Source organism: Urocitellus parryii, chromosome 3 (assembly GCF_045843805.1).
Source record: "Urocitellus parryii isolate mUroPar1 chromosome 3, mUroPar1.hap1, whole genome shotgun sequence".
NCBI classification, from domain to species: Eukaryota; Metazoa; Chordata; class Mammalia; order Rodentia; family Sciuridae; genus Urocitellus; species Urocitellus parryii.
This window is the reverse complement of record NC_135533.1, coordinates 58,016,715-58,031,988: the sequence shown is the minus strand read 5'-3', so window position 1 is coordinate 58,031,988 and position 15,274 is coordinate 58,016,715. Positions and strand designations below refer to the sequence as shown.

The window sequence follows — 15,274 nt, the reverse complement described above, 5'->3', positions numbered from 1 at the left end:
ATATCAAAACAAAATAGAATACAATAGATATTATTTCCCTGGCACAAGGAAAGAGTTTTTTTTTCCTCCTTAGGTGTATGTATTTAAGGTGGACAGGGTGCTGTTTTGATATAATATACCCAGTGAAATGACCAATAGAGTTAAGCAAATTAACCTGACTATTGCTTCCATGGTTACCCTTTTTATTTTTAATTAAAAAAAATTTTAAATATATTTTTTATAACTTCATTCATTAATTAATTCATTCATTTTTATGTGGTGCTGAGGATCAAAGCCAGTGCCTTACCCATGCTAGGCAAGTGCTCTACCACTGAGCTATAACCCTAGTCCTCCACAGTTACCTTTTGATGTGTATTGGGATGTGTGTGGGGGGTAAGAACAGCTAAAATCCACCCTCTTACCAAAATTCAGTACACTTTACAAAAATATTATTTTTGTAACTATAATCCTCATGCTGTACACTAGGTCTCTAGTTTATTAATCCTACATAACTGTAAGTTTGTATCCTTTGACCTACTCCCATTTCCTTCTCATCTGACTCCTGATAACCTGCTTCTATGTAAAGACCTTTATACCATGAGAGAAACAACTACTTCATCCCCTGAACCAAGGCTTTCAAGGGAAATAAGCTAAAACTTACATGCATGTGATTCTTCCTGTGAAAACACCCCTTCAGATTGGGATGAACATGTTCTATCATGCCATCACAGCCATTGGTTAATGATATGCAGTGTGTATGTGCACATATGTTTACTCTTTTTCCCTTATGATGAGTAAACTACTGGTTTTTGATAAACTTTTCAACTATAGGTACTTGCTTCTACTTTGAATTCATTAGTAACAACTCTTAAAAGAGACAAAGGTATGACCTTTTAATTAGCATTTAAAGCATAATAGTAGAAAATATAGCAAAGTTTACAAAATAATTTCTCCACTATCATTTGGTTTTTAACTTCTGAGATTGTAACCAATAACTCTAATGTAGAGAATACAGACAGAAAGTCTAAAATATTCAAAACTGTGATGACACAATTAGGCACTATTTTAAATAAGTCTGCTGATTGGTTGGTACAGACCTCAGCTATGAAATTCTGTTATAATGTACCTTTGTTTCTGTGGATTTTATCCAAGATTTTGAAATATGTAAAGGTTTTTATTTAATTGTTAATCTGTTTTCTTGACAAACATAAGGAGTATAAAAATATTAATAAAATACACAGCAAATTTCTTTAAGCTGATGAAACAGTGCAGTATTGTTTTATCTGTAAAATCCATATTAGTGTGATGATATATATATATATATATATATATATATATATATATATATATATATATATATAGAGAGAGAGAGAGAGAGAGAGAGAGAGAGAGAGAGAGATTGATTTGGGTCCTAAGAAATATAAAATTTCACATGGAAAATGAATATAATAATATCAGAATATGATCCTTTTCATTTTTATAATAGTCAAAATAATTTATTTCAACAATTTATTGTAGTAGGTGGGGACACTATGTCATCAATAAAAGACAGAAACTCAGAAATAAATGTTAGTATGACATTATTAGCTCTGCTAATAAAAGTGAATTATTACTCCAAAATCTCTTATGCCCTTGCACAAAAATGGAAGTCATAATGCATGAAATTATCTGAATTTTCCCTCTACTTTTGTAGCTTTTGTTCAAGATAAAACAAAAAATATTTTCCCATTTTTTTATTGCTGCATTTTAGGGGGATTAGTTGTTACATATTTGTACATGCACACAATATAACAATATAATTTGGCTGATATTATTCCCCAGTATTTCTACTTTCCCTCCCCTGCTCCCTGCTTCTGGTCCCTTTCCTTTATTCTACTGATCTTCCTTTGATTTTCATGAGATCCCTCCATCTCCTTTCTTTTCCTCTTTACTCTCCACGTGAGAGAAAACATATGACCCTTGACCTCTGAGTTTGGCTTATTTTACTTAACATAATATTCTCAAATTCCATCTAAAAGTTTTAAGTATTCCTGATAGAATCAAGTTAAATACCTCAAATTGTATTATGGTGTTCTCATTCACATTGAGGTCACGGGTGGTAATTGAGTGTTCACCGACTTCATTGGAAACGAACACCATCGCTGAATCTTCCTCACTGTTATTCAACAAATAAACAAACAAAGCACAACAAGGAATCCACTTAGGTAAGAATTCATCAGGATTTGTATAGAGCCGTAGTTTTATTTTTACCTTCTCAATTAAATACTTACGGTGCTCCCTTTGAAGAATAGGGGCAATAAAGACCAATGTTACCGCCAGGATAGAAAAACCAGTTGTCTTCTCTGGGCCCAAAGTCAAATGTATCCAGAAGCATCACAGGGTTGTTCAGATTATTTCCATCAATAATAAAGTCATCAACAATCCAGATCTCTTCTTTCTTACCTAAGGCATTTTTAGATAAAAGCAAGTTTTTCCAAAGATGAAAATCAGATGGACATTTTTGCTCATTGGAAGAAAGTAAAGGACAGAAAGAACTCAGTAACAATAGGTCAAACATACGCCTTCTAGACAAAACCCACAAACGATATGACAGCGTGTTCACAGTGATCAAAGTGTGAAGAAATTTAAGCTTGCAACCATAATAAATTGACACGGCACAGAAATGCCTCGCTAATTTCAGAAAGCGTTGACAAATGGCTTGTGGGAGTGTGCTGTCCTTCCAGTTACAGTAGCATTACGCAGGGTGGGGTCTGAGTCGTTTGTGGTTTGGGGAAATCTGTAAGATGTCTGGTCTGTGGAGAGGGGCAGTCGGACTCAGAACCAGGTATAGTAACTAGTCTACTCAAGGAGCCACTTGTGACTGGGTCAAACCATGACTTAGCACCAGGATTCATTTAGGTGGAAGGACTATGGCCCTTAAAACACTGCCCAGGTAGATAAATAAATAAACAATTAAATGCAGTTAACACAAAGGAAAAATACTCTAATATATAATGCTTAATTTTTCCTTAATGGTTTTCAAAATCTCCAAAGCTTATTTAAAGATATTCGGGAATATATAGAGAACTAGTGAGTCATACGATTTGACTCAGTGACGTAGGCCAGGTGTTTAAGGAACATGCCGCAGGGCTGATGAGAAGGCAAAACCCAGGCTGCTTTTACAAAGCACTGTCTGGACTGAATTTGAAGCAAGCTGATAAAACCAGGCCAAGTAGAAATGTCAAGATTCCTTCTAGCTGGCTTCTTCCTACATTTAGTACAATTCTCACAAAATATAAAAAAGGGTCTATAAAAGAAGCCTGCAGAATTAACGTAATACTTTAAATGAAATGTGTTGAATTTACTCTAATGCTTTCTTTTGTTTCCTTGTTTTGGAAGTGGCTGGTAATACAATTAAAAACAAAAACCCTGTGAGCATTCCGAACATAGTATGGAGACAGCAAGCCTCTGGATTTTGAACTGGTTATATTCATTTTTTGTATTTTTATTTGTTGATTATACAGGAGATACACATACATACACACACACACACACACTCACACACATATATACACACAAGACATCTATATCTACCTGTAGACCTATATATACATAAATAATCATATATAATATCATATATATTTATGATAATTAATTTAGATGAAAATCCATCATAATTTTATATATTTTTTCAAAATAAGCTAAAATTTTATGTCTTAATAAAGGAGATATTCATACTTTAGAGATGGAAGTACTTCTTTCTTCTTCATTTCTGTATTATCTCTGCAAAGAATTCTGCTTAATGTGGTATCTCTGTGCTTATTTGGGCAATTACAACATACATGATTTAGTAAATTCTGGTTCTTTGTAATCAACAGTTAATAGAAATATTGGAAGCAATAAAACATTACACATTACAATCATTTTTTGTAACCATTTGAAAATGCCATTAAATTATACATTCACTTTAACTTATCACTGAAGCAAGTGTATGTGGCAAGATATTCTACTGGGCACATGAACTGCTTTGTCTAAGTGCGTTTCCCTTGGCCATGGTGTTTTGCTATCATGTTCTATTTCACTAAGGAAATGCCACACTCAGAACCATTCCTAAATGAATTCAACAAAAATGTACTTACAACTAATGAGTGCCTAATGATAATGCTGGATGTTTTAAAAAGAATATTAGCTCTGTGTCAGGATTCAGCTGTATTTAACCATCAAGAGAGCTTACTAGTCAAGTGTGCAGAGGTGATAAAGATACATAAAGTTAAGTATTCATTGAGACAGGTCAAAAGTGAGGCATGTAGCACACGTGTGCTGTGGACAGCTAAGTCCCTGGGTTGACACTCTCTCCACTCCTGAGAAATAAGTATATTAACATTCCAATGGCAATTTTGATCACAGAAATACACATGCATTTTTACCATTATTATAAGGTTGCCAAAGTCTGAATCTTGTAGCATTGGTTTGGGCACCGTATGGCAAGGGAACATTAATGAAAAGTATATTGGTCGTTTGAGGGAAGTAAAATTCATCCATCAGGTGCCAAGTGATTCCTCCATTGATAGAAAATTGTAGCAAAACAGAGTGAGACCTCTCTGGGGTACCTAGGAAGAAATTAACAAAGGCATAACATGTATTGTGATAAAAATGGGGAAATAGTATGTTTGTAGCTATTCTTCTAGCATCAATGCATGAGCTGGTTTATGTTTACATAGAGGTTTTATAGTTCAAATGCTTCAAAGGTATATGAAAGTGATGACAGGCTGAGTTTTTTTTATACAAATGTATCTTAAAAAAATACACATCAAATCTGGGATTTACATACAATACCTCCCTTTGTCTTTTAGCTATGTGCCCACACACTTCTCATTTAGGAAATGTTACATTGAAAATTTTTTATTTTACTGGCATGGTAATTTTACAAGGCTCAAACATTTAAATCTTGAGGTACAAACAAAAAACTACTTGAAAATTTATTATATCCACAATGACATTTTTTAAAAAAGAAAATCATTTAGTTAAACATGAAAAGTCAGTTCTGGGAATGATATTGGCCAAATTATACTGTCATATGCATGTATGAATATGTAACAATAAATCCCACCATTATGTATGATTATAATACATCAATAAAAAGTATGGAAAAGAACATGAAAAGTCAGAATGACAAACAGTAGGTATTTGTGAGTTCACATCTCTAAAAGAAAATACAAAATTTTATAAATTAAAAAAATTTAATTTAAAGCTCTTATAGCTAGAAAATAGTGGTGGAAAGACTCAGGGACATAATGATAAATTTAACTACCATGGAACTATTGAGATTACTATGGCTATATAAAATCAGTTAAAAATCAGTAGTTATCTTACACTAAAGAAGAACATTTGTGAACATTCATGTACACCAATTTATATTAGCTCTTTTATACAACAAAATTTGTAGGTCCTTAAGTACAGTACTTCTTTCTGGAGGAATTATGCTTGGAGAATTTTCTTGAAGGAAAACAATGAATTAAAATCTCTAGACATAGCTTACCTTTTGCTATAAATCTAAGTGAAAACTGGACATACACAGTATTGGTGCAATCTAGATCTCTTGAAATAAGCATCCTCAGTCCTTCCTGAAAACAAAAACAGATGTGTCAAGCAACCTTGTTTCATTTGCAAAGTTATTTTCCTCTGATTTTACACATTTAACTTGCACTAGTTAAATAATTACCTATCATGATCAAGAAGCAAAATTTGGTCCAATTCAAAAGAAGAAATTGAACAATCTTCATTCCCTCTCTCATAATGGTCTCCATTTCCTGTGTGTGAGTAACCCAATTGCATTGTCTCACCTCGGAATCATAGTTTGCTGTGACTTTTATAAAAACCAGCACAAAATGATAGCATTATATATCTACAAGACTTTTTAAAAATAGCCTCCTTTGATCACAGCATGTTGTGAAAGAAGTAAGGAGAAAAGCAGATGGAAAATGTGCCAAGGGCTCCTGCTGGAGGCCGGGAACTAATAGGTAACTTTCTCAGGGTTCTGAGGAGTCTTAGAGACTCTCTACTCCCTTGCCTGCTCCGCCAGCCCCAGGAGGCTCTCATTCAGACTGACACAACACCCCCCAGTTGGTCGAGTTAAATAAGGCATAAGTAAGGCAGGTCCCCAGGCCTGGGCTGTATGCATTCATGCAGAGAAGCCAAGGAATGAGGAAAGAGAGCACATTAGCTTTCGTAATTTTTTCTGCTAATTAGCTATTTCTGGTTGCCTGAGATTGACAGTTTGAAAGGTTGTTTTCTTCACGTGTACCTAGTATTGTGGTGACAGCCAGTAAGACAGATCTCGCTATGCAAATGTCCCAAGGTCTAAACAGGCTTTTGAGTTTCTCAGCTGTGACTTCATTGTAGTGACTCTTCAGTGGTCTATAGCTATACTACTATAATACTGTGGGTTCTTTTAGAGTTCTTTTAGAGTGGACACTGTCAACTGATTTCTTAATTATCAGCTAGCAAATACAAGACCTAATGATAACTAGAAAGAGCAAATTTCCCTCTTTTTCTTAACACTCATTATAGCTCATAACCTTCAATAGCTTAAAAATGTTAAAGGTACTTTCACAATAACAATCATATACTGACTGCCTATTACATGCTGTGTTCTGAAAATAGGCATTTTAGCTATTTAAAGCATCTAGTACCACTAAGAGAAAGATACTATTATTATTTTGCAGAAAAAGAAACTGAAATGCAGAGAGAGACAGTAACTTGCTCAAAATTACAGTTGATAAGTGATAATGGTAAGATTGGAACCCAGATAGGTCAGATTCTGAAACTTATCTTCCATTCTCTATAAGATATCAGTGTTTTGTCTACTAAGCCATCTCTTGGTGTGGCGAGAAGAAATCCAGATAATACTACATTTCGAATTTGACAGTTGTTTGGTATTGTAATAAAAAAGCAACCACATTTATTCCCACCTCTCAACTTCACACCCCACTGATTCATACTGGTAAAATTGAAGGTTACCAGGTAAAAGCCTTCTATTTCTAGTCTTCATTTTTCTTTTATGCCTAATAATTCACTGCCTTGCTCAGTCCATGATGCTTCATCAAAACAATGCCTGTTGTTCATGTATCAGCATCTTTTCCTTCTTCCTTCTATACGTGAGGGCATTAAGCTGTGGGTTCTTTTATAGCTCAGTGCCATGCATAGGTTGAGGTTAAAAGGAAGGCTTGTAATGAGAAGCTTTGAGGTGAACAGCTGATAGACTCAGCTAATAAATATGCCTTTCCAACATCAAGATAAAGGAAATGATTACTCTGCCCCTTTGATCAAGGAATATAAGTATAAAATTGTTCCCATGGGCAAATGCAAGTCACCCATAAAAGAATCCATTTTCTGTTTTTTTGGTAGGAGCAATTTTGTTGAAAGTGTGGCCATAATCTGTAATCTAAAAGTAACCTTCTTTTATATTTGCAGTATTTGTCTATAATTTAGTACTTGATATTGATATTTATACAGTGGAACTGTCAAACCCTGTTGCCACACATATTTGGTTCACACAGATGTTTCTTTTATCATCCTCTTTCCAGTTTCAGTGATCCATTTGTGCCAAATGTGAAGAATTCTTTTGTATCCAACAAGCTATTTTAATAACTGATAGTACTCCTGAATCTATGAACATTAAAAAAGAAACTATCATTTCCTTTTCACGCAAGAATGCCTTTCCAGGTCAAACTGCAACCTACGGAGTCCTCTACATCTTGCAGAGCTGAAAGATAATAAGTCTAACACGTATGATGCTTGGTTGCTCTTGCATTTGGATGGCTAAAGGAAAAATATAAAAGGACCGTGTATCTTTCTTGTTTGTAGACTTCAAGGACCATGTTGATTCTACTGGTCAGAAAGTTATCAGGCAAAGGTCTTTGAATCATGAAAAGTTAGAGCATCTGTCAGTGGGATCAGATGTTCGTTAGTGATAGGACTAAAGCCAAGCCCCCAGAAGTTTCCACTCTAAATGTCCTACCTCAATTGCTTTGGTCCTTCAAAATTCTTAGGAATTGAAATTTCTCAGGTCCCTAATTATTTCTTTTCCTTTTTCTCATCAAAAAACTTGTGAAGAATTTGGGTTCAAAAAAGATGATAACTGCCAACTATTAACTATAATTGAAAAAGTTCCAGGGTGTCTAATTTTCTGAGTGTTAGGTATTAGTCATTAAGGTTGTGTATAAACCCATGCAGATTTTTGTCAACGATTTCATTTGCACACCTAGATTAGTCAATTTCCCCATGCTGAGAGGGATGGGATGTAGCATGTATTCATACATGGAGATGTGCCAGCTGAGCACAGATTTTTATCAATTGCTTAACATTTCTCTGGTAAGACATCTAGGATGAAATATGAAAATATACTAACAGTGTTTGAGAATGCCACTTAACTTGACTTAAATGTTTGGTTTTCTTAAAGTGACCACCAAGAAGTTCTATCATCAGGAAGAAAAGTGAAAAGAAAAGAAAAACCATTAAAAAACAGAGCAAACCAACTGCTTAATAACATGAAAGGTTACATTCCTGGAAAGTATATTCTAAGAATTAAATGCATATTTATAATTCCAGCAGGAAGTAAGGAAAATTTGATCACCAAAGCAGAATAAAATTTCATGCCCCAGAGAGCATTAAAAAAATGACCACTAAATAGACGAGGAAACATGTTTTGGGCTAAAAGACAAAAGCTACGTATAAAATAATACACTATCTGAACAGATTCAGAAATGCATTTGTGTGGAACAATGAGTGAAAAGGGGAATGAAGGTAGCAGCTGGGAGTGGTGTAAGGAAGTAGAATCTTACTGACCCCTTTAAAGATGAGAGATGTCCCAGATTTGATGGTTTCACCGTTCAGATTTCCCCTCTCTGCACCATACACTTCAGGCCACAGATCAGGATGCAAATTCCCATTGAAATCATCCTTCAGAATTGAGGGGAGAGGAACAACAGGAACACAGTAGGTTCCACCAAAGCCCCGGTCACACCTAAGGAAAAAATGAGTGGAGAAAAGGCATCATTTGTCATGGGTTCACTATGCCAGGTTTCCTGTGGCATTGCAAAGAAAGAAAACTTCCGATTTGATTAACTTACACACAGCGTCCAGCATCACAGATCCCTCTTCCAGAGCACATCCAAGGGCACCCTGAGGCCAGTACAACATTATCAATGGCCCAGGAATCAGCACCCACAGTGTAGTTGGCCTGAATCCATCTGAACCGGGTCCTGGGAGAACTAACCAAAGAAAACACATCATTGATTTGACAAATAATTTCCAAAATATTTTTCGTTGAAGTGCCCTCTTCCAGGGTCCAGTTCCCACTCTCCTTTGAGGTAACTTACACTGAGTAGAAGATGCTGTTTCTTCTTGATCCATAAATAGGAGCAGAAAGCATGCTATTTAAATATTTTACCATTTCTTTCGTATACATGTGTGAGATGGAAAAGTTATTTTGAACTATTGATCATTGTGTTTTTGAAATACATGCAGATTTTACTTTCAGTGTTTTTTTTTTTTTTTTTACTGCTACTCAATACTGGGAAAGAGATCAAAGGTGAAAAAAATAAGGAAAAACTGGACTCCTAACAAAATTCTGGTTGTGAGGTTCCTATTACATTGTTCCTAAGTAGTTTCTGAGAGTAGATGAAGCCCTGTCATACTTCTGCCTTCTCTTTTGGTTCTCGGTGTTCTGGCTCTCTAGAACTGAGGACTAGGAGGGTGTGATATATTCCCACAGCCTCCATTGTGTTTGCAATCTGCTATCTGGAGTATACTAACAGTCCCTAGTGGAGGAACAGAGGAAGGGCAGAAGATTGCTAGTTATCTGGAATGTGGAATGAGGTCCACCTGAAGTTGAACTACTCAGGTATTACTGTTTCTCCACACCAGTTTTCTTTTAGTGCTACGTAGCTGTCAGCATGGTGGCTTCACTATTATGTTACTTTTATCATGTTACTATTCTGCTTAACCTCTGTCAATGATTCTCCACCAAACACCTGCACACTGAAAGCCAAATACAGCCTCCCCAGGATCCACTCCCTCCCCAGGTCCAACCCATCTTTCCCAATTTCTTGTCTTAAAATTATATTCTGGCAACTGGATTTTGTTCTAGCTTACAACTGTTTGAATGCTCTCCTATGTTCTTTGTCACTTGAGTAGACCCTACTCACTCATACTCAGATGGACAAGAGTTCCTTCAGGAAGATCCTGTCAATACCATCAAGCTAAGTTAGGTAGTATTCTCTTATGTTTCACTAATGTCTCTGAATATTACCTGTTATTATTTTATATTATAAATAGCTGTTTATAGATATCTGTTATCTAAACAATATATTTGGATCCTGGCCTTAGCTTATTCTTTTAGTACCAAAGTACTTAAAACACAATCGATATCTAATACATGTTTGTTGGGTTTAAAAAAAAAATGAGCGAGTAACAAGCAAGCATTACTTAAAACTCCAAGGGTCCACAGAGAACTATTTTAGGACAAAAGCTAATGTGTTTTGGTTTCCTATACTTTCCCTGCCGTTTGGTTGTGCATCTATGAATCTCAGTTAAATCCGAAAAACAGACACCACTGTAAGCAGTTAACACCAAGAGAATTTAATGCAAAAAATTGGATGATGATGGCAGAGCTCGGATGTCAATAGCAGTGGTGAGAAAATCAGAGTTTAGCAAAGTTAGGAAGTCACTACAAGTCCAAAGCTGGAGGGACATAAGGAAGAGACATTTTTGCTGGTGCCTAGGCTCAGGATCACATGGCAGGGCATTTAGGAACCACAAAAGTTGGCAAGGATGTACTTGAGGGATGAGGGAGTGTTTGTGAGGGGGAATGCCCTGATTTATTACTTATTTCCAGCCTCCCACCTCTTGCCTGGTCTGACAGTGTCTAAGCCTACCAGAAAGGCAGTGCATACAGGAGGCTGTGAGATTGCAAAAGCCAACTTTCTGCAGGAAAGGAGAGGCAAAATCTAAGGGATAGAGATGGTCCCAGAATGGGACAGTTTCTAACTAGTCATTGCTGTACACATTAGTCCTAGAGAAAGATCCTCAAATAACCCAAATGCCTCCACAAGAAAAATGGGTGCTATGCTAAGTCAATACAACTTTTGAATGTGATCTGAAATGTTGGGAATGGCAAGAGAGATGCAAGACAAGATGAGCATTCAAAATATAAATACATAAAAATAAAAACAAACCCAAAACCCCACCCTCTATTTGTACCATGGTCCTGAGATTAGAAAACCAAACCAAACCAAACCAAACCAAACCCCAAAAAACCTAGAAGCTAAGGGTACTCTCTGATATGCAATAATTTCACATTGCTTAATGTGAATAGGTATGTTTGGCTTATGGGTAGAGGCTTATTTCTACAACAGAATGAAAACTAAATCTGGTGGGAGCCCTCATGTTGCCAAGGAATAGAAAAATGCAGCCTTGTAAAACTTCTGGAACTCTAGGCAGTAAAAACTGCAACCCAAGGCGCCTTGTAGTTTTCTTCTTCCTGGCACACTGCATGCATAATTATCATGAAGAGTAATAGAGTCCCCAAGTAGAATCACAATTATTTTCAAATTAGGTGACAGAAACCTAAAGTTCTGACATGTAGCCAAATGACAATTCTCACTTGGTGGAGAGTGGAAGGTAGACAGTGATCCGCTTCCAATTCTGGAATCTTTCCGAGGTGTAAATTGAACTTTCTGTGTAGTGCAGACAGCCAATGGTTGGAGGAACACACTCTTCAGTGACAAGATGCCAGTCCCTGCCATTGTTCAGAGAATACTGGAGCTGTACACTGTGGGAGGCACTGAAGGGCTTGCTGCAGCCCATGCTCATTTCAAACTGCAAGAAGGTAGATGCTGACACATGAAAATCCCAGGTCTCAGCATAACGAGGTTTTCCTACCAAAATAAACAAATAAAAAAAGGCGGGGGGGGGGGAGAGGTAGAGAAAGGGGGGGTGGAGTTGAGTGGTAGCATTTAATTGTACTCTTACTTGTCATTTATGCCTACAATCAATATTTTCAATAGTAAACAAAAATCACGCATCTTTAGTGCCTCATAGGGCTTTGACTTTTCTTGTCACATTTACTGTTTCTATATGGTTACCACAGACTTGGAAATATGGAAGTCTGCCGACTTGAAAAGTCTTACCATCTTAAAAGGATTGATAAAGAGTCAAGTTTATAATTTTGCAAATTATGAAACACACAAATGCCATCATACAGATATGTTGGTCCCGCCTTTAAGAAATCTTTTTCCTATTATGTTCGCTGAAAGGCAGTTTTAACAAAAGAGTCACTGGGCTCACTAAGTTATTTCAGAGGACAATATTTTGATCCCACAAGAGCCTCCCTAAACAAAAGCAGTTAGGCACACAGTTTTATATTAGAGAATTACTTTTGAGTTTTAGCTAATTTAGTTCTCTATTTAATGAAATATCCTCCTTTATCTAGTGATAATATATACCTATGTTTTCAGTGAATATCAGAGCAGTATCCATAGAGAGACAGTCAATATCAACTTGACCTCCTTGGATTCGATACCAGTTGGCTTGCAAATCTATAGAGCCATCAAATTTGTCTTGAAATCCAGTTTGAGAGCTGTCATTCATTCCTATAAGGACATCATCCAAAGCCCACTGGGCTGAATGCTTCCCTGCAATCAGATGAATAAAGGCCATTGGAGAAAGTTCATTATAGAGCAATATGAATATCTTTGTGACCATGATTTTAAATCGAATTGTCTAGAAATCGACAGCAAATTAAGAAACACATAATATAAGATGGATATGGATGCTATACAATCTGAAAGCTACCATCAAAATTGGGATGAGCAATGACTTACCATGTTGTGGTTGCCACCATCGAAAAGCTGTTGCAGGTGTCTTTGCCTCCCGTGGCAGGTCAATGGAAATGATCTGTGGTTCCAGAAATGACATGAAGTCCAACTCTCGAAGCAAATGCCAGAGTATCCCATTGTCATTTGAATACTGAACAACAAGCCCTGAGTTATAAGACATAAATTCAGTTACTAGGACAACTTTCCTAGAGGCAAGGAACAGTATTTTTTAAATGGCAAAACTGCAGCAACTTCAAATTGAATCTCATGGAATGAGAGCACATCCATCTAACATCCAAGGAATGAATTAGTGGACCCGAAGGCTCATCAATTTCTTGACAGTTTCTAATGCACTGACTCCCAGTAAATGGAGACCAAAAATACATAAGCTCTTTTAAAGACCACTCAGCTTTGTATGAGTGATGAGCAGGTTGGTAAGGGGACCATAAAAACCCCCGCTCCAGATCATGTACTTGAATTTTAGATTTTGTCCTGAACATGACAAAGTCTCCTGTCATTATTATATACTCAGAAGAAATATCTCAATCTTCCTGGCACAAAATCAAGAGGCACTCTGCTGCCAAAGCATCGGGCAGTAAGCTCTGCTCAGTCTGGACTTCTAAGACTCTTTAACTAGCATTTTGCACTTGGCAGATCTCAATTAAAGAAGCTTGAATAGGGTCAAATGATTAAATAGCGAAGCAGAAATACTTCTCTCCAGTGTGACCTGTGCTTGTCTTTCTCCTGTCACTCTTTTTTCCCGATGCTTATCCTATCTACACATCTCCCTGTCGATAGCGTGACACAATCTTGGCAATTAATGTGTAAGGACCTCATGTGCTACTTCTGCTGTTTCACCCAGAAATATTTTTATATATTTACTTTTACTTTTTTTTTTTGGGGGGGGGGGAGTATCAGGGATTAAACTCAGGGGCATTCAGCCACTGAGCCATATCCCCAGTATTTTATTTAGAAACAGGGTCTCACTGAGTTGCTTAGCACCTTGATGTTGTTGAGGCTGGCTTTGAACTCACAATCCTCCTGCCTCAGCCTCCAGAGTCACTGGGATTACAGGTATGCACCACCACTCCTGGCTATCTTTACTTTTTATTAGTACATTATAGTTATGCATAATATTGGGGCTCCTTTTGACACAGTCATACATCATGGAATATAATTTGCTTCACTTCAAGAGTCTCCAGTACTTCCCCTAGCCCTCCCCCCAGACCCCTTCCTCTACCCTGCTAGTCTTCCTTCTATTTATTTAGGTTTTATAATTAGTGCTTCATAGATATTCGTAAAGCTGGAATTCACTATGGTATATTCATATATGTATACGGGCACAATTTGGTCAATTTCAGACTATCAGGGAGGGAGGATTGTCTTTGGTCTCTCCTTTCAGAGATGACCCACTCTCTCCCCCTCCATCTTGAGAGTGCTTTTGTTCCTATAAACTTTGCCACACTTTAACCATGAAAAAGATATTTGTGTAATTCAGCACCAGTTTTAGGAAAAAAATAGATATAAAATATATGAAGGAGAGGGAGCAGAGGTCCTATCTAAATGCCTACTTTGCATAGGAACAGCATATTAGTAATTATGACTGAGGACTGCCGCAGTCTGGCTGGGCACAAATCATGAGCCACTTGAGCAGGAACAAACTTTATTTCTGAACTCCACCAGCACACTCCACACATGCTCCCCGGGAACTCTCCCCGAACGCCACGAGGCTCCTCCAGGAACCACCAACCAGAATATCCCTCCTCTGGCACTTCCCCAACCAATTCGAACTCTTCAGGAATCCCCTAGAGAGCTCAATCGGAACTCAACAGGAACTCCGAGAGAACTCAAAAGTCATCATCTTAATGGCTCGCTGGCGTCACCTCTCAACCACTACTTCTGGCAAAAATGCCATGCGTCATCCCGGTCATCCCGACTCGGCTGTGGCCCTCAACAAGGACACTGAACTACTTTCTAATAATTTCATAATTCACAGAAATTATGCTCAGTAAAAATATACTTGTTATATTTATTTTATTATATTCTTACTCTTGGAAAACTATAAATCCTTTTTGGTATCTGTAACATTTTAATTTCCCTATTATTGAGTGACTAGAACTTCTCCATCCCTTTATCATGTTAGATAATAAAAGTTCACTAAAATAAAGTTTCAAGAAATATTAGGATGAAAAATATAGCCAAATGAAAGCTGTTTAATGCTAATTAATAGCATATGGAATTATGGTTACCAGGTCTGACAAGGAATAAAGCCAGAAATAATAATAAAGCATATATATGCTAAAAATTAGAAATCTCAAAAGAATTAAATCTACTAAATTTCAAATAGAAGAACCTACCAAACAATGAGAGGATAAAAATGGCTTGAAGCACAGGGCGTCTTTGGGGAGACAGCTTGCTGTACACAGGTGTAGGGATAG

The 15,274-nt window shown here is 36.8% G+C and overlaps 1 protein-coding gene across 2 annotated transcripts in view; it reads right to left on the bottom strand.

Annotated features, from left to right (window-relative positions):
- Window positions 1-15,274, bottom strand: part of Reln (reelin) — a 452,281-nt gene that overhangs the window by 66,903 nt on the left and 370,104 nt on the right. For both annotated transcript variants that reach the window (XM_077796721.1, XM_077796720.1), the window contains exons 32-40: window positions 12,843-13,001; window positions 12,465-12,653; window positions 11,624-11,897; window positions 9,090-9,230; window positions 8,806-8,983; window positions 5,498-5,582; window positions 4,386-4,568; window positions 2,250-2,421; window positions 2,032-2,134 (exon numbers count right to left, since the gene is read on the bottom strand). In XM_077796721.1, the coding sequence (XP_077652847.1) occupies window positions 2,032-2,134; window positions 2,250-2,421; window positions 4,386-4,568; window positions 5,498-5,582; window positions 8,806-8,983; window positions 9,090-9,230; window positions 11,624-11,897; window positions 12,465-12,653; window positions 12,843-13,001 (1,484 nt within the window). The remainder of the gene's footprint in view (window positions 1-2,031; window positions 2,135-2,249; window positions 2,422-4,385; window positions 4,569-5,497; window positions 5,583-8,805; window positions 8,984-9,089; window positions 9,231-11,623; window positions 11,898-12,464; window positions 12,654-12,842; window positions 13,002-15,274) is intronic.